General features: G+C 37.0%; 1 protein-coding gene across 4 annotated transcripts in view; it reads left to right on the forward strand.

Annotated features, from left to right (window-relative positions):
* LOC127807589 (uncharacterized) overlaps window positions 1-20,958 on the forward strand; it is a 66,115-nt gene that overhangs the window by 38,029 nt on the left and 7,128 nt on the right. For 2 of the 4 annotated variants that reach the window (XM_052345578.1, XM_052345577.1), the window contains exons 6-8: window positions 13,788-13,960; window positions 14,545-14,776; window positions 20,589-20,724. In XM_052345578.1, the coding sequence (XP_052201538.1) occupies window positions 13,788-13,960; window positions 14,545-14,776; window positions 20,589-20,724 (541 nt within the window). Of the gene's footprint in view, window positions 1-13,787; window positions 13,961-14,544; window positions 14,777-17,165; window positions 17,269-19,333; window positions 19,353-20,588; window positions 20,725-20,958 lie in introns of those variants that run through there. The other 2 variants (XR_008024742.1, XR_008024743.1) reach the window with 2 other exon arrangements.

Consider the following 20,958-nt stretch of genomic DNA (forward strand, 5'->3'; position numbering starts at 1 on the left):
TAATGAAAAATCATGTGGTACTGTTTTATATTTTTAGTACCTTTTGTGTTGGAATTCAAACTCAGTTTAATGTGCCAATTTGTGTTCTTTGTAATGATAATGCGCTTGAGTACTTGTCTACACCATTTAAGACTTACATGGATTCTTCCCCAAATTTCTTGTCTCGGCACCCCCTAACAAAATGGGGTCGCTGAAAGGAAGAATAGTTAAAGCTATAGATGCCTTTTGGATGCCATGCAAGATTTTAAGGGTGTAGACAAATATTCGAGTGAATTACCACTACGAAGAATACAAATTTGCGCATTAAAATGAGTTTGAATTTCAGCATAAAAAAGGTAGTGAAATTAGAAAACCATTCTGAACAATTTTTCATTAAATATAATTGCACGATTCTAGAGAAATCATCAATAAAAGTTACAGAATAACGAAATCCTTGTTTTGAACTAACACGACTAGCACTCCATACATTAGAATGAACAATTGAAAAAGGAAAATTGACACGCTATTGACTCTATTCTAGAATAAACTATGACTATGTTTCCCAAGTCGACACGATTCATAAATGGAGCAGATTGAGATAGATAATATAATCCTCAACATTATGCGTCTGGCCAATCATCCACTTGGCCCTTTGATCTTACCAAAGGAAAAATCAGATAAAAAAGTTATGGAACAGTTAAGGTCACGAGTAAGTTAACTGGCAAAAAGTAAATTGAGGGGATATTGCGGTAAATGTGGAAAAAATGACAAGGGAAAAGGAGGAAGGGATTCTGCATGCCAAATACCCTTGATGGGGCTTGAGAACCATCAACCAATGTAAGCATTTATAGAGAATTATTACTAGACATGTGGTTAGTAGCAGCTGAGTAAAAAATCTATGGATCGATAGAAGATGAGAACTATGTAAAACAAGCAGCGGGATTGCCAGTGTGTGTAAAAGATGCTATAGATGAAGTGGCTTACTATGCTACTTGAAATTGGAGGAGTTGGGTGTACTCTCCAACTTACTGTAAATACTGGAGAAGACATGCTAGGGGTTATAACATCCTAGCTCAATGAATTATGGCAAGTATCTCGAGTGTGATCTATATGATTGCCATAGGTACAATGGGGCTAAGGATGACCATGACAACCACTTGTAGAATCTCAACAACTAGGATGGTGTCATGTTCCTAGAGCAATAGAGGGCAATATTGTAATAAAGATATAATACTTGTTAGGATTACAGTTGTATTGGACATGGGTGGTTGTATTGCACATGGGTGTAATGGCTGTGAGGCTATAAATAAGCCATTGCTGTAGGAGAAGGATCATGCTTGAATTGATAATTGAAATCTCTCATTTCCCTCTCTTGAATTCTCTCAATCTCCCTCCAATTTCTCTCTAATCACTCTCGTTCTCTCCTTCTCTGTTCTGTTCTTCCCTAACTTCCCCCATGTCTCTCATGATCTAATTTCCCCAATTCCTCCCCAATTACCTCCTAAACCTATTATGAACCCTAGGTTCATGACAATTGGTATTGGAGCCACCGTTCCTCGACGACTTTTTCTGTTGATTAATTTCTGATGGATTGGCGCTTGTTGTCCGGCAAAAGTTGATTTTCGGGATTAGAAGGCGAATTCAACTCCAGTGATTCCAACAAACCTTGGCAGTTAGGTTGAGATTTGAAGCTGCAATTTTTGACAATCCAAGCGTGAGACAGACGAACAAGGCTAGGTTAAGTAGTTGAGTGAACAACGATTTAGACGGAGGCGACGCGAACATAGGAGCGTTCGCAGTTGGTGTTCAGAGGTGAGCTGATAGTTTTTCTACTGGAACCGGGCATTTTCCTTGGCGATTATGTGAAGCAATTCAGGTGAAGTCTATAACCGAGCTGTGGTCGCAACCAGTGGACGGTGATTGGGAGGGTCACGGCTGTTGCAAGTCGAAAACAGCAGGCGGAGTAGGTTCCATAATCCATTACAACTTGAATATTGGAGGCAACGCTCCTCGGGGAAGAAGCAATGACTGAATTCGGAATTGAACTTGGATTTGGAAGGCGTAGCCGAGTAGAGCAAACTTGGATTTGTAAAGCAAAATCGAGCAAAGTCACTTCGGCTCGGAATTGAAGACGATGTAGGCTAGGAGAGGTCTTCAGTAATACCGAGTTGAATTTGGAGGCGAATCAGAGTGGTGCAGCGGTAGTTTCGTGGCTGGAAACGTTGCTAATCTCAGCCTAGATTTGAAGACGTGTGAAGGTGAAGCATACCTTGGTGCTGGTTGTTTGATCTTTAGGAGAACTAACTAGAGCAAGGTCCTTGGCCGTGATTTACGACAAGCTAGGCGAACTTCCTAACCGTGACAGCTCTTTGCTATGTTCTCGTGATCAAATTCTTGCTAGATTTCGGAATTTGATTCCGACGCAATAGGAGGTGAGTGTCGGTTAATACTTTGGGCTTGGAAATTGAAGGTGACGGGGCCAATTGGTTTCGATGGTGCTTTCAGAGACGCCTAGAGCAGTTCCGGTTGATCAGAACTTGCCGACGAATACAACCTCCTTGATTTCGACGGATGAATTCTTGGCTAATTAGCCTTGAGGCAGTTGATCATCCAACTACTGTGATGTGGATTGTGATTTTCAATTGAGAGTCAGACGTTCTAGGAGACTCTAGGAGGCCAATCAAGTTGCTGGAACTGTGCAACCCTAAAATAGGCTGGACTTGAAGTGGAACAACGCCTGAAATTGCCACCTCTTGGATCAATTTCAGAGGTGACTATTGTGAGACAAATTGAAGGGAAGTGTGGGATTCATCATGTATAGAACTCCTTCTAGTTGGACTTCGAAGTATACTGTTGGTGAAAAATCAGCCATGGAAAGTAGTGCACGCATGAGGCACTTGGAACCTCAATGGCAGCAGAAGAAGGCTGCAATTTCAGCTGTAAACAACGGGAAACGTGAGAAGGGGATCAACCAATGGGACAAGGGAACAAGAAGCGTGGTACATGAATCGAGCAAGGAATTCAGCCGAATGCTACACGAACAATTGCAAGAGTTTGCAATGATACTTACTAAGAAGTATCGTTACAGTTTTCCCGCTGAATTTTTCGAGGATTATCGTGGAAGTCTTAACAAATAATACTTCCTTAAAATTGAGTAGCCGAAGGAGAAAGCAAGAAGTCGAGAAGTGGATTCACTGCCTATTTTCAATGTGGAGTGGAGGAAGTATACCGGTTCCAACAAAATTATCAAGGAGGAATGCAACATTAGTAATGAATATGATATTGGTGGTGAATGGCATTATCCAAAGGGAATCTGTGATGAACAAATTAATAGGGCAGCAAAGGCAAATGAACAATCTGAAATTGTTAAAAGAGAAGTTCATATAGAGGGAAATTCCAACAAACACAAGGAAGGAGGAGTTGCTGAATTGTTTGTATGTAATTTGGAGATTCCGACTAAAACTTTAGCCAATATTAAGGGAGTTGGCACTGTAAATGAAGCGAACAAGTCAATGGAAACTCAGGATTCCGAAGATGAAAGAAGATTGGTGTGAACCACATTTTTCAAGGGCAGGAGGCTGATGACTTGGTTGAAAAACAAGTTATAAATCAGATTGGGAAAGGAACTGCTACGAAGATGGCTTCCTTGCAACTGATATTCCAGCCAGGGTTATTGTCTCATTAGATAACCTGATTATAAATCATGTTTGGGATGAAGGTTGTGATGGAGGCCTAGTTTCAGCCATTGAGGAACCTGTGGGACTTTCTCGTCACTTTCTATGCAACCAGTATGTCTAGATAGCAAGGGCAAGGAAATTTGAGTCCCTTACTATTTCTGGAAATGGTATGTTTGGAGGTATGTCTTTAGCTGGGATATCTTCTAATGTTGTGAAGGTGTGTGGATTTGATAAGGAAGTATGGGGACAACTTGTAATTGTAGGACAGCTACCGAAAAGAATTGATTCAAGCTGTATGGTCGGAAATGAGGTTTTGCATAAGTTGGACAATGCCGACTCTCAAGGAGGGTTACAGTGTTTTGCACCGATAAAGCAAAATACTATTTTGGAAATGCAAGAGAGCATGGCTTCAGCAAATAAATTCCTAACAAGATTTCAGCTAAGGAAAGCCAAGAGTTTTGCGGAGGAGAACAAAGCTCCTGTTGCTCTGTTCATTCTTGCTATAACTAGAATTGTTGCAGCAACTCCTGGATCTGACACTTCTACATTGTTGCATGTAAAGGCGATTGCGGATATCATCGCGAAGGGTGATGAAATATTCAAGGACACGAGAACCACTACAAATTTGTTATGTATACAAAGGTTTTTCAAAACTTCTCCATCCAAGCTGTGGAAGAGAAGGAAAAAGCATACTAGAAGCTGTGGAGGTTTGGCATTTTTTAGGGACAAGAAATGTTTCAAGGCGAGGGGAATTGTCATGTTCCTAGGGCAATAGAGGGCAATATTGTAATAAAGATATAATACTTGTTAGGATTACAGTTGTATTGCATATGGGTGGTTGTATTGCACATGGGTGCAATGGCTGTGAGGCTATAAATAAGCCACTGCTGTATGAGAAGGATCATGCTTGAATATATAATTGAAATCTCTCATTTGCCTTTCTTGATTTTTTTCAATCTCCCTCCAATTTCTCTCTAATCCCTCTCGTTCTTTCCTTCTCTGTCCTGTTCTTCCCTAACTTCCCCCATATCTCTTCTGATCTAATTTCCCCAATTCCTCCCCAATTACCTCCTAAACTTGTTATGAACCCTAGGTTCATGGCAGATGGGATCAGTTTGACAGTGGCAGTAGCAGAATGTTCTCCAGGCAGAGAATCTCCATGATTAACAATGGAAGAATAAGCTTGAGTAATCTGGAAAATACCTCCAAGTGCAGAAGAAAGGCACTTTCCATAATCTCTGTTTTGATGAGCTTGAGTTTTAGTTGAATCTCATGGAGGCAAAGAACAGTAAACATCTTATCCCTTTGCTCTTGTTGCTTTTTCACATTTGTATCAAAAGGCATAACTTCATTGAATTTAGTAATTGAGGCATGTAGCTTACCCAGATAGAGGTAGTCACGTTTAACTCATTCTGTCATAGATGGAATAATGCACCAATTGCATCATAGATACAAGTTGTGTCACTTGTATACAGCTTGCATAGATGATTCCATGCACAAAGAGGTCAAAAATAGGCATCAAACTCGGCTCAATTGTCTGCCACATCAAACATTGCAACTGTGCATCAACTCTCATCCAAATAGGTTGACTGCTTGTGGGAAAATTTGAAACAGTTTTTTAGTGATCCTTGGGCCTCTGACCATGGAATCGAATGTTTCTATAACTGAATACCAAATATAATAATTTTTCTCATTCAGTTTCTCGGTTGTGATAATTGGTATGCTAGAAAAATGAGGGGTAGTAACAGTTATTGATGAGGTCCTGAGGGCTGTTGATGAGGCTGGATCTGGGATGTTGTTGGTTGTGGCATACATCATTGGGATTTTGGAATGAAGGTTGCTCCAACAAGATGAAAGAGGAGAGCACACAAGAAGAGTTTAGATTTGAATGCAACTAGAAAATGGAAGTCTCACACAAAAGAGATTTGCGTTGGATCTGAGCAGTCGTGTCTGAACTGTAAGAAGGCTAATATGATTGAGGAAAAAGGCAGATTTGAGAATGTGAACATGAAGAGTTGTCAATCAGAGTTGGATTGCCGCATGTTGCATCAGCTCAATGGTTTTCCACATCAGATAGAACAATTGCGCATATACTCTCTACCAAGCAGGTTGATTGCTACAGTGATATTTGAAACCCCTGTCAAGTGGTCCTCAAGTCTGTGACCAAGGAACAAATTTCCAACTGAAGACCAAGCAGAATAATTTTTTCCATTTAGTTTCTCAGTTGTGATAATTAGTGTGCAGGAAAAATGAGGGATGGTAATGATTGTTGATGAAGTTGGATTTGGGATGCCTTTAGTTATGGATGACATTGTTGGTGGATTGAAGGTTGCTCTAACAAGATGAAAGAGAAGAGAGCACATGATGCAAAATCTGAACAAAAACACAAGAGTAATCTCTATTACTCAAATCAATTATCAATATTCGAATTCAATAATCAAAGTCTGCTTAATAATACACCTCTAAAGGGTTTATATAGACTAGAGACCCTAGCTAATTAGGAAACATATCAAAGATCAAATCATTTCCTAACCAGAACGGAAATATAATCTTCCTAAAACTACTTAGGAAAGAAATAAAAAAAGATATTTAAATAATAGAATGTCTTGATAATCTAATCTTAAATATCTTAAAAAATATTCCTGTCTTGTTTCCCATCAACGCAAATGCAAGCAGAGTTCAGATTTGAATGTTTCTGAATGCAACTAGAAAGGGGAAGTTGCACGCAAAAGAGATTCATGTCAAATATGATTGAGCTGGGAAAAGATGAGTCTGAATTGTTGGAAGGCTAATGAGATCGAGGAAAAAGGAAGATTTGAGAATGCAAATATGAAGTGTTGTCAATTGGAGTTGGGTTGCCTCGCATGGTATCGGGTTTGTCTACAAATATCTATTGGAGATGCAAGATGATGGAAGCACGAACAAACTCAAACAGACGGTTGCTGGGTTTGGAAGGGGGTGTGGTTGGAGAGAGGAGCATGACTAATGATTGCAACAAAAGCTATAGTTGATTGAAATTAGGGTTAGGGTTTCTAATTAAAAATTGGGTTAGGCTCTAATACCATGTAAAAGTAAGAGACTGTTGTAAAAGAATATAATGTTCTTTAATACAGTTGATTTAAATTAGGGTTAGGTTTCTAATTAAAAAAATAGGGTTAGGCTAATCCCATGTAAAAGTAAGAGAATGTTGAAAAGAATTCTGTATTATTTTACTAACATGTAATACACACACATATACAAGTGATATGGTATATACAAGAATTAGCAGAGTACCCTCACTTATAAACCTTAACAAACATAAGGGTTTGGAGTGAAACGAAAGAAGAAAAGTCGAAAAGCAAAGAGAGAATTTTGAGAATTATTACTGAATAGATTCAACCTCTGATTGCAAACAGAACTGAGGCTAGATTATATACTAGCCTTAACTGCTTCTTACAGCTTATACATCAGCATTTAAAATAATCTAATTCTCTACAACTACAAATATAAAATAGTAGTACAACAAACCAATAACAACATAAGAGATTACACAATAGTATTTTATAGCAATAACAACTATACTATGTCAACACAATCTCTTCTACATGCCCCTTCAATTTGGACTTCCCCAAGATAGTAGCTGAAGTTGCTGACTGCTGATATGGGAGGAATTTTAAGACCAAGTTTATCACACAAAAATAAGAATCTATCCTTAGGCAATCCTTTTGTGAATATATCAACAACTTGATGTAAGGAAGGAATATGTCTAATCTCAACTGCACCACCTTCAACCTTCTCTCTTACAAAGTGCACATCAATCTCTATGTGCTTGGTTCTTGAGTGAAAACTAGGATTTTCAGCTATACATTTTGCTACCATGTTGTCATACCAAAGAATAGGAGTATAGAGACATGAAAACTCAAGCTCATAAAAGAGCGATTTCAACCACAAGATTTTTGTTACTCCTTGAGCAACAACACAATACTCAGCCTCACCCATAGACCGTGCCACCACTGTTTGTTTCTTAAAACTCCAAACAAGTAGATTATTTCCAAGAAAACCACATAGACCACTAGTGGAACGTCTTGTGACCTTGCAGCCTGCATGGTCAGTATCAGTATACACATGTAGTGACAGATCAGGTGAAGACGGAGAAAAAACCAAACCCAGGCCAATGGTTCCTTTAAGATACCACAATAGTCTCTTACAGGCCAACCAATGTTGATCCTTATGGGAGGCTAAAAATTGACTTAGTTTGTTCACAACAAATGCTATATGAGGTCTGGTGTATGTTAGATATTAAAGAGAACCCACAATAGTTTGATAAAGAGAAGGATTAGAGAATAGATTTCCATCATCAGTTAAAGAAGTGGCTGCACTCATAGGAGTAGCACATGGTTTGCACTTAGACATTGCAGCCTTTTTCAGTAAGTCTAGGGTGTATTTAGATTGAGTCAAATAAAGGCCTGTAGAATTACGCTAAGCCTCAAACCCTAGAAAATAGTTCACTGCACTAAGTGTTTTTAGAGAAAATTGAGTATCTAATTCACGAATACAGTCATGTAAAGCAACATAATTCGATCTAGTGATCAAAATATCATCAACATACACCAATACAAACAACACAAACTTAGGAGTTATTTTGATGAATAAAGAAGCATCAGAAATTGCCCTCACAAAACCCCAATCCTGTAAGGCTGACCGCAACTTAGTATACCATGCTCTTAGAGCCTATTTTAGACCATATAGAGATTTCTTTAACCGACATACATGAGAAGGAAACGACTGATCAATGAATCCCTCTGGCTGCGTCATAAACACTGCCTCATTTAGATCGCTTTTTAAGAAGGCATTATTCATATCAACTTGCTAAATTTCCCAGCCAAAAGTGACAGCTAAAGAAAATAACACCCGAATGGTAGGAGCTTTGATGATTGGACTGAAGGTTTCAATGAAATCTATTCCTGGTGTTTGGAGAAATCCCTTTGCAACTAGACGAGTCTTGTATTTTAGGATAGAACCATCAGATTTATACTTCACTCAGAACACCCACTTACAATCAATAAGGTTCATATCCGAGGAAAAGGGAACAAGATCCCAAGTTTTGTTCCTTTTTAAAGCTGAGTATTCCTCCTCCATGGCTTTAATCCAATTGGAGTCTAAGAGAGCTTCTTAAATAGAATTGGGCTCTAGAGAACTCACTAAGGCATGAGGAGAAGTGAGGGAAAGCTGTTGAGCTTTAGCTCTAGTGAGCATGGGATGAACAGATGGTGCTGGAGCAGCCTGAGCTGAAATAGGATTAGATGTAGGAAATGATGAAGGAGTTGGTTCAATAGGAATAGAGGAGCAAGAAGATGAAGGCTGCTCAGGAACAATCAAATTAGAACTAGTGGCAGAAGAGACTAAGGAATTAGTTGGTGCTACTTGAGGTGAATGACTAAATTTGACTGAAAAAGGGAACAAATTCAAAATAGTAGTGGGCAAGCCTATGCTAGACACTGACTAGTTTGTATGAGTTTTTGAAAATAAATGTTGAAAAGGAAACTCCTTAGGATTAAAAATAACATGTCTTGACACATAAACTCTACTCGATGGATGCATACACTTGTATCTAGCTTGTAGATGGCTGTAACCAAGAAACACACACTTTGTTGAATGGAAATTGAACTTGTGCTTGTTATAGGGTTTGAGGAAGGAAAACATGCACAACCAAAATGATGGAATTGCATATAACTTGGCTAGTAACAAGTTTACAGTGTAAACGGTTGTTTGAAAAGCCTCTATCCATAATTTTAAGGGCATATTAGCTTGAGCTAAAAGAGTGAGTCCCATTTCAGCTATGTGTCGATGTTTTTTCTCTGCAACACCATTTTGTTAGTGTGTATAGGGACAAGTAAAATGAGGTTGAATGCCCCAGGTGTGCAAATAAGGTAAAAAGGCTTTAAACTCTCCACCATTGTCAATTTGAAGTGTCTTAAGTTTGAACTGATATTGGAACTCAGCAAACTTATGAAAGGTTTGAAAGATTGATAAGGCTTCAGATTTAAGTTTCATTGGATTCAACCATGTATATCTAGTAAAAGCATCCACAAACACAATGTAATATCTATAACCTTTAACAGAAAGAACAGGAGCAGGCCTCCCCAAATTTGAGTATACTAATTCCAAAGGATGTGTAGCTATGATTTGACAATTTGAAAAGGGAAGCTGATGCATCTTTCCCAATTTACACTAATCACAAAAAGAAAGATCAGTGAAGGAACAAGGAATGTTGATTTTATTTAGAAGAATATGCTGTAATACACGAAAGGAATGATGCCCCAACCTAGCATGCCACTGTTGACAGACCCTATCAATACAAGCTAATTGCATGCTAGGTTTATTAGAAGAATACAAAGCCTGTCTATTACAATTGTTCAGGCTAGTTACAAATGATTTAGAACATTTTGGTGAGGAAACAACAGAAGAAGAAATAGGAACAGTTGACGATGCAACATGCACAAATGCCGAAGCCAGCTAATAGAGGCCATTTTTAAGAGTTCCTCGTAGCAGCACCTTGCCCGAATCCTTATCCTAAATCAAGCAAAAATTGGAGTGAAATTCAGCAATGACATTATGATCATGCGTGAGTTGAAACACACTAATTAAATTCTTTGTCATGTTAGGAACATGAAGAACTCGAGGTAAAGAAATTACAGAGGTAGGATTAATTTGTAGAATCATTTTACTAAGGCCAACATTAGCAATAGGAAGCATCTTACCATTGCCTATTGCCACTTTATGATTGCCACCATAGGGAGTATGAAGAGAAAGATTATTCAAACTGGAGGTGATATGGTTTGTAGCGCCTGAGTCTACACACCAGGAGTTATCACCAGGCTGATAGGATGAAGAAGAAAATTGTGACTGATTGTCCAAAGATTGAGTGGAGTAACCATAATGAGCTTTTGGTGCAAACTCTTAGTCTGTCAAGAAAGCTCTATTAGCCTCATGAGAAGCCATCAAAGCTTGAGATTGAGAATCATTTCCACCTCTACTAAAGGAATTCCTCTGAAAATTTTTGTCAAACCTATGGTAGCATCTGTCAACAAGATGTCTAGGTTTCCCACACAATTGACGATAAACTCTTTTACCATAAGATCGACCTCGGCCTCTATTTCCTCTAGAACCGTTTCCTCGGAAATTACCACCACTCCTACTAGGAAAACCTCCTCGACCAGTGTTACCATTATTACCTCTATTTATTTGTGAGGCAAAGTTAACATTCATAGCAACATTATCAAAGGCATCAACAGACGACATATTAGCCACATTTTTTGTAGCTAATCTTTGCTCGTGCATCAAGAGCAGATACTGAACCTTTTCTAGGTTTATATCATCCATTTGATATGTAATTAAACTGACAATAACATCATAATCCTCATCTAATCCATGTAAAATAAACATCAACAGGTCCTTATCATTTATAGGTTCTCCAATTGCTGCTAGAGAATAACTTATAGTTTTGATCTTCAAATATAATCATTCACCGACATATCATGTTTCTTAATAGATCTAAGTTGTTTCAACTGAAAAGATCTAGCAACTGTTTGTCGAGAATAAAGACTTTCAAAACTAGTCCATACCTCAGCTGCTGACTCACAATGTATTATCTAGCCAAGAACCTTCTTGTCTATAGTAAAAAATAACCATCCTTGTAAGAGCTGATCAGACCTGATCCAATTTAGGAATTTCGAATTAACCACAGGCTTGTCATTTTCAGAAGAGATATACTTTGTTGGGACATCTGTCTTGTTGATAAAAGATAACAAATCAAAGGCTCTAATTGTGGCTAGAACTTGCGCCTTCCAATGTAAATAGTTGCTCGAATCTAGTTTTGTAGGAACGAAACTAAGATTCTTAGCAACTGAAGAAAAATCAGACAAGGATGTAGAGGACAACGAAGAAGAAGATGAGGTTGAATCACGAGAAGCCATGGATGTTAGTTGAGGCTCTGATACCATGAAACGAAAGAAGAAAAATCGAAGAGCAAAGAGAGAATTCTGAGAATTATTACTGAATAGATGCAACCTTTGATTGCAAACAGAACCAAGGCTAGATTATATACTAGCCTTAACCGCTTCTTACAGCTTATACATTAGCACTTAAAATAAATCTAATCCTCTACAACTACAAATATAAAATAGTAGTACAACCAGCCAATAACAACATAAGAGATTATACAAGAGTGTTGTATAGCAATAACAACTATACTATGCCAACACAATCTCTTCTAGATGGAGAGGGAAGAAAAAAAAAAAAATTGGAAAACACCTTTTTCTTGCTTCCCCCCCTATATTCAAAAGCTTTCAGAATTTTTAAAAACAAAAACAAGCTATAGAATGCTCTTTTTGTTATCGTTTTTCAAAACAATAAAATAAAAACAAGAAAGATAAAATGAATAGAGAACTGAGTGGGCTCTTAGATATAGATTATTAAAGACATGTATCATTAAGTGATGTGTATTAGGACTTGTGGGGAAGATATTGAGACTTTTCTAATTACAATTGAATTATATCAAGGAATCACATTGAATATTTACCTCTTTCTCTTGTGATGGATGATATCACAAAGCACATGCAAGGAAAGGTGCTTTGGTGTATATTATTTGTAAATGATACTATTTTGGTGAATGAGAGAAAAGAAGGCATGGACATAAGCTTGAATTACAGAGGAACAATTTAGAAGACTTCGAGTTAAGTAGGTTAAGAACTCAATATATGAAATGTAAGTTTTGGAAAAAATAGGGGGTTGTTTAATTGTGGAAAATGTTTTCCCATTTTTTGTGGAATTTTTTCATTCATTGTAGAAAACTAATTTCAATTTAGAAAATTGGAACATATATTAAAAAAATTGGGAGAGGTTTTCCTTTTTGTAACTTATTATAAAAGGAGATTGAGATGATTTAAGAAAATTTTTGTGGGGAACCACTTTTTTTGAATCCCCAAATTAGTAAGGAAAATTTAGAAGACTTATTTTAGGAGTTTTTGAAGTTCAGTTCAATTTTGGGGAACTGTGCTTTTTCAAATTTCCATTCTCTATTTAGAAAATTTTTGTATTTGAACAAGTGTTCTACTTTCCATTTTTTGTGGAGTAAGTTTCTAGAAAACTGACATTTTCCACAACAGGACGACCCTTGGGTAGTGGGACTTAAAGATTAAGTTATTCATAGGAAAGATTAATTTCATATGTTTGATTAATTATTCAAAAAGAAGGGGAGGTTATTGAAGATGTTACAGAATTAAGGTGGGATGGTTAAAGTGGATAAATTCGTCCAATATTTTATGCAATTATAAACGACGTTTGAAGTTAAAAGGAAAATTTTATAAGACAACTATATGATCATCTTTATTGTATGGCTCAAAATGTTAGACAGTTAAGTACCAAATGTAAAATATGAACATAACTTACATGATGATGTTTTGATAGATATAGGGCCATAGAAGTAAAGATAAAATTACTAGTGAGATTATTGGTCATAAGGTTGAAGCCTATTGAAGATAAAATGTGTGAGATGCAATTAAGATGGTTTGAATGTGGGAAGAAGACCAAAAAATGCACTTTTAAGGCAAGTGCATGAAATGAAAGAAGTTTATACCAAAAGAGATCGATGAAGATCAAAGTAAACATGCGATCAACTTTTACATATGACATGGGATATAATGGTTTTATAGAAAGATATGACCTTAGATATAGGTAATTAGAGGGTAGAATTCATGTTGTTGACACCACCTAATGGGATTAAATTTTGTGATGATAATAAGATTATTATTACTAATATAAGTTTTCTTCCTTTCAATTTGAATTCCTTGCTTATTTAGGAATAAGATTTTGTGCTTTTGTTTTCTTATTTGAATTCATTTCTTAGTATGGTAAGGATTTGTGAGTTTATAGATGCCACAGATGTATAAATTATTCAGATTTGGTTTATTGATATTATTATATTCAAATTATTGGAGTATTGCTCCCAATTTCTGTCTCTTCTCTGATTCTTCTATCTTCTACTTAGCTTGTTCTTCTTTCTGTTTGCATTCTCTTCTTCTTCTTCTTTGATTCTCTATCAACATGTTTTTGAGATGAGCTTCTAACCCGTTTCTCTTTTACCTTGAGTAGTGTGCCTACTAACACACTATCAGAGGGCAATTTGAATGATAACATGCTTGCAGGAGTTATTGATCCTGCAACTGTTCAGTTGGAAGCCCAGCCAAAACCTGTCACTAGAAAAGTGAAAAAGAAAGCAAGGAAGAAAAACCAAATCAACAGGAAATTATCTTGTGATTCCAGGGGTCTCTCTCTCTCATATCTTGGCTGTATCCATTTTTTAGTACTTAATATTTAATTTGTTTGGCAAATTTACCTGAAATCGGTTAACCAATGTGCTTGCTATGTCATGCATGGAGAGAACTCTGTAACTCACCCTAGAATCAGTAATATATCCTATTTCATGTTATCTGTCTATTCTTTTCCATCACTTGTTTCTGCATTAATGTTCTCTTAACCAGATCGTGACTATAATTCTATCCTATAAAAAGCATTTTGTTGTTGTCCATGTTTATGAAAAATCCCTTTCCAACTCCACCTCCTCTATACTGGAACCATCTGATAAAGCTTTTCAAGGAAGTGCGAGCAGTGTGATAAAGTAGTTGTATCTTAACAACAGCACTGGAGACACTGATTATGATAAAATTCACATGGCTGATATTAGCTACCACATGCATTTCATCAAGGATTTTAAGCTGTAGATTGTTTTGCTGCATAATTGTCATGTTCTCATAGTTGTCCTTGTCTATTTACAATTGTAAAAGCCTGTTACGTGTTGAGAAGGGTTTGAATATTATTACCTCATGATAAATTATCTAGCTTTTTACAGATCTTCAGCTCCAAGGATTTTTGGAGGACTTCTTCCCCAGTATTGGCAAATATTGGTGTCAAAGATACCTACTCTTCTCCAGATTTGATGATGGAATAAGAATGGATGAAGAAGGTTGGTTTTCTGTCACTCCTGAGCCTATAGCCAAACATCATGCATTACGTTGTGGTACTGGCATCATAGTTGATTGTTTTACTGGGGTTGGTGGGAATGCCATCCAATTTGCACAGAGGTGAGTGCTATCTTCTTCCAATGTTATGATAGTTCTTTTGTTATGCTACATGAGAAGTATGATGTTCATTTTGGGATAAACCAAATAGTTGTTGTAGTGCTTGATTTTGAAATAGTTGGAACATTACATGATCCTTCTGAGTATAGATGATTAATACTGAAGTCAATTAACCTATCTTTTACATGTTCTTTTACATTATATTTTTGGGTAATACTAGTGCAGTTCAAGTTGTGTTTCTATGTTGTACAGGTTAGTTCACAATATCAAATATGTGAGGGAACACAACCATATCGATTTTCTTCATTCACTGCCATCTCATTAAACTTTTCCATATGAAAATGGTGTTGGAACTTTATATCATCATTCTCTGGCTAGAGGTTTGCGTCAGGTAGGGCATCTTGCATAAAATATTTCAACATTGTTATTTTTGCACGGATTTGTATTGTCAATGTGACTTTTAGAAGTCATTTGACATTATGAATGTTGTGTCACCAACCCTAACTTGGTTAGGATAAGGTGCAGAGGAGTGATGATGACTAGTGCAGTTTTGGTATTTCATATTGTCTAAAAAGGATGTGGTGAACTGGATTACTGATGGAATCAACAGCTGTTTCCTATCAGCTCTTTTCGCTTATTTGTTTCTGGTCTCCATGTTTTAGGTTTAAGAGATGGATATTGTAATTTTGTTTTAGTAGGAAAATGGAGTATGATGCATTTTTTCTCATAAAAATATGTAAATCTTATTGCATATATCTAAGAGGAATAGTGATCTTACTGGTTCAAATTATTGTGCATGTTAACCGAGATAAAGGGTTGGTATATTCCCTGACCCTTTGTGATATTCTTTTTTCCCCCTCTTTTATGGGACTTATATTTTTCATTCCTATACGTCATTGGTGATGTCTTATGCAGATTATTGAAGTGGAAAGGACTAAGGAGACAAATCCCTTTATTAGTGGGGATTGGCTCCAATCTCTTGATTGATGGTCCAAATCTGTTTGATTGATTGATTCTAGTTTAGAATAAGAATATCCTATATATCTTGTAAATTATTTCCTAGTTTAATGATTTCCTAATTTGTTGTATCCTCCCTCTTGAAGAAAAAGAGGAGTCATGTTTTACAATTATGGTGAAATAGAAATCATTCTTCTCCTACCTTATATGGTATCAGAGTAGGAATTAAATCATAGTCATTCACAGTGAAACCCTAGGCAACCATTCAATCACAGCCGTTCACTGTGAAACCATAGGCAACCATACCCTCATCTCTCTACCATCACCCAAACATTGGCTGCCCCAGTCGGTGTCGCCCAACACTGGCCGCCACCGATCCTCAACTGCGGATTTGAAGTTAGCCTTAGCCCGCCCTTACGCTATCAAACCCTAGGCACGTTAGCCACCAATCTTCCATCCTTGGACTTGTCGCAAGGCCGTCAGTCTTCGCCACCACTATCGTTAGTCAACAACTGTCTTTCCTTCTCTGGTCGCAACCCTTTTCGACTTTGGCAAACCCCGATTTGACTCTGTTCGAGTTCTCTAATGCAATTTGCTATCAAAATCTAAGGGTGTAGTGGTACAACGCAACTCATCATCGTCTCCTCTCTCAAATCTGATGACACCCAACAACTCATCATTGTCTCCTTGTTAGTCGTAGGATCCTTAGATTTGCAAGCTACAACCACCATGATTGTTGTTTCTGATAAAAGCATTGCTTATGGTGGAGAAGACGCATAGGGTGGTTGTTGTTGGAGATTGCTGTTACTGCCTTTGGTGTCATCTCTGGATTCGCTATTTCCTTGTCCCATGGTTTGCAAACTGCTATTTTTGACGACTATTCCAGCGAACCCAACAAACTCAAGTTAAAAGGTGAAGGATCACCAAATCTACAATGTGCAGTCACACACTAGTCAATAGATCATCGGTCCCTACCACCACCATGTCAGACGTTTCCTCCACAGTAACTCAATCACAAACCAAATCTAGTTTCTTTAGCAAAGAGTAGTTCGATCAACTCTTGAGATTGTTACAGTCTAATTCGTCGCTAGGTACACTTGTCAAGTTTGGCCCATTTAGGTAGAACTTCTTTAGCCCTGTCAAGTTTCTTAAAATTTGCTCCATGGATCATTGATTCAGAGGCATTCGATCATATGACCAGTTTGTCCAATCTATTTGATTCATATTTTCCTTTTTAGTTAGTGAAAAAATAAGAATAGCAGACGACAGTTTTTCTCCTATTGTTGGTAAAGGTCTCATTAAAATCTATAAAAGTATTGATCTTTAATCAGTACTTCATGTTCATAAACTTGCTTGTAATCTCTTGTCTGTCTGTAAACTCTCGAAAGATTCTAACTGCCATGTTACCTTCTTTGATTCTTATTGCCTATTTCAGGATCAGAACTCGGGGAAGACAATTGGCAGTGCTAGAGAGATAAACACAGTTTACTACTTTAATAGGGATTTCTTCGGTAATAAAAAAGCTCATGGATTGAGTGGTAAGAGCTCAATTTCTGTTTTTGATCCAATAATGCAATGGCATCTTCAGTTAGGCCATCATAGTTTTCCTTATTTAAGACACGTGTTTCCTAAATTGTTTAAAGGAGTGGATTGTTCTATGTTTCAATGTGAAACTTGTCATTTGCCTAAAGATCATCGTGCTAAATTTGTTTCCAAACCTTACAGTTCTTCAAAACTATTTTATTTTATTCATAGTGATGTTTGAGGATCCTCAAAGGTTACCACTTTATCTGGAAAAAGATGGTTTGTAATTTTTATCGATGATCATACTAGACTGTGTTGCGTTTACTTGCTTAACAATAAATCCGAAGTGGTAAGAGTTTTCAAAGATTTCTTTTACATGATCGAAGCCCAATTTAAAACAAAAATTTGTATTCTTCGGTTTGATAATGGAACAAAGTATTTCAATGAATGTTTAGGGGAATTTTTGAAAGAAAAAGGTATTTTACATCAATCAACATGTCGTGAAACTCCCCAATAGAATGGCATAGTTGAGTAAAAAAATAGACATTTACTGGAGGTCACTAGGACTATTATGTTTTCTATGAATGTTCCAAAATACTTTTGTGGAGATGCTGTTTTAATTGCTTGCTATCTAATCAATAGAAATGCCAACTTGGGTCTTAAAACTTTGAGACACCTTTGAATTCTCTAAACAAAACATTTTCCTATGTGCTGGTTGTACTCTGAGCAACCTTTAAAATTTTTTTAATGCACTTGTTTTGTTTATATTCTACAAATTTTTCGATCCAAATTGGATCTAACGGCTGAAAAATGTGTTTTTGTTGGTCATGCTCCAAACAAAAAAGGTACAAGTGCTTTAATCTTTTGACAAAGAAAACTCACATAAGCATGGATGTGTCTTTCATGGAGAATCAACCCTATTTCACCAAAACCCATCTTCAGGGGGAGAATAATGTAGAAGAAGAAAATTTTTTGAAAATTTTTGAATCTCTTCCAAACATGATTGATATGATTGACACTCCACTCTACCTTGATAGACAATCCAAGGAAATTAGTGCCCAAAATAATAAAGAACAGGATGTGTCTAGTTCATAGGTGCCAAGCATAATGGAGTCGAAATCAGAGGGAGAATTACTACAAACGGTTCAAAGCAATCTGAAACCTGAGCTTCAGTTTTATATCAGAAGAAAATGTTAGAGAAAGGCTATTGATCCGAATGTCCCTCTAGTAATTGAATAGTTGGCATCTTCGAATGATGATCCTTCTCTCACTCAGAATAATTCTAAACTTACACCTTCAAATTCTCCCTCATTTGATTTGTCTAATCTTGATGTCCCCATTGCCACTAGAAAAGGAGTAAGATCTTGTATTAAACATTCTATTGCCAAATACCCATCATCCTAGAAACTGTCCAATAACCACAAGGGATTTTTTTCAAATATTTCTAATTTGCATGTACCAAGAACTATTCAAGGTGCCCTAGGTGATCCAGATTGGAAGTTAGTAGTAAAGGAGGAGATGAATGCTCTTGAAAATAATGAAACTTGGGAGATTGTGGAACTATCGAAAGGCAAGACAACTATAGGTTGTAAATGGGTATTCCTTGTAAAATGTAAGGCAGATGGGAGCATAGAGAGGTACAAGGCAAGACTTTGCCAAGGGGTTCACCCAAACTTACGGTATTGACTATCAAGAGACCTTTGCTCTAGTTGCAAAGATAAATTCAATTCGAGTACTCCTTTCTCTAGCTGTGAATTCCAATTGGCCTTTACACCAACTAGATGTAAAAAAATGCCTTTCTGAATGGAGATTTGGAGGAAGAAATGTTCATGGATCTTCCACCTAGATTTGAGAAGAACCTTGGTGCCAACAAGGTGTGCAGATTGAAAAAATCGTTGTATGGTTTGAAACAGTCATCAAGCACGTGGTTTGAAAGGTTTGGAAAGGCGGTGAAGAGCTATGGTTATGTTCAGAGTCAAGTTGACCACACAATGTTCTTTAAGCACTCTAGAGATGGTAAAATGACTATTTTGATTGTATATGTGGACGATATAATAATGACTGGTGATGATAGTGCAGAAATTGGAGAGCTTAAGAGAAAGCTAGCTCATGAATTTGAGATCAAGGATTTGCGGGCCCTAAAGTACTTCCTTGGGATGGAATTTGCAAGATTAAAATGGAGAATTTTCGTCAATCAACGTAAGTATGTTTTGGATTTGCTTAATGAAATAAGAATGCTTGGATGCAAGATAGCCAAAACTCCCACAGAACCCAATTTGAAGCTACAACTTGTCGAAGCCAAAGATGTGGTAAATAGAGAGAAATACCAAAGACTTGTGGGTAGACTCATCTATTTATCTCACACCCGATCTGATATAGCTTTCGCAGTGAGTGTTGTAAGTTGATTTATGCATTCGCTACATTCAAAGCATTTTGAAGTTGCCTATAGAATCCTAAGGTACCTAAAAGGGAACACCTGGAAACGGATTGCTCCTCAAAAAACGAGGACACCTACACATAGAGGCCTATACCAACGCAGATTGGGTAGGCATCATTACATATAAAAGATCTACTTTGGGCCATTGCACCTTGTCACTTGGAGGAGCAAGAAACAGAATGTGGTAGCTAAAAGTAGTGCTGAACCCGAATTCTGTTCAGTAGCCACGGGATTTGTGAGGTTATGTGGATAAAAAGATTATTAGAGGATTTGAAGGTTCCTATTTCCTTGCCGACAAAGGTTTACTGTGACAACAAAGCTGCGATCCCCAGTGCTCACAATTCGGTCCTTCATAACAAAACAAAATATGTAGATGTGGATAAGCATTTTATCAAAGAGAAACTTGACAATGGGTTAATTTGTATGCCTTACATTCCAACGATTGATTAAGTTGCTGATGTCCTCACAAAGGGGTTACATAAGAAATAATTTGAAAATCTAGTGAGCAAACTTGCCATGGAAGATATTTTCAAACTGGCTTGAGGAGGAGTGTAGAAGAAATGGAAAGGAGACAAATCCCTTGATCAGTTGGGATTGGCTCCAATCTCTTGATTGATTGTCCAAATCTCTTTGATTGATTGATTCTAGTTTAGAATAAGAATATCTTGTATATCTTGTAAATTATTTTCTAGTTTGATCATTTCCTAATTTGTTGTATCCTCCCTCTATAAGAAAAGAGGAGTCATGTTTTACAATTATGGTGAAATAAAAATCATTCTTCTCTTAGCTTATAAAGATAAAAGGCTTGGTCTTGATGCCTGCTATGCTTGTTCTTATGAAGTTTCTTCTACCAATTTTGATATCTATTCCTGATTTCTTTGTTGTTTGACATTTCAGGAGCATACATGTTGTTGCAATCGATATTGATCCAAAGAAGATTGATTATGCACAGCATAATGCAGCCATATATGGGGTTTGTGACCGTATTGAGTTCATAAGAGGGGACTCTTTCCTTTTGGCTCCTAGATTGAAGGTATTCAAGTCTTTGGCTACATATTTTAGTATAGCACAAAAGCAAACACTCTATTAAAGAGAAGTAAAAAGCTACATTCACTTTGGTAAGAGCCTTGGAAGGCCAAGGATTTAAAGAACTATAGAATGCTAGAGTAGAATAAATAATAATTGAAATTTTGGTGAAGTTAGGAAATATTTGAATGCTAAGGGGAAGGTACACATGCACACACACACACACATATATATATATATA

This window comes from Diospyros lotus, chromosome 8, assembly GCF_014633365.1.
Source record: "Diospyros lotus cultivar Yz01 chromosome 8, ASM1463336v1, whole genome shotgun sequence".
In the NCBI taxonomy this organism is placed as follows: domain Eukaryota; kingdom Viridiplantae; phylum Streptophyta; class Magnoliopsida; order Ericales; family Ebenaceae; genus Diospyros; species Diospyros lotus.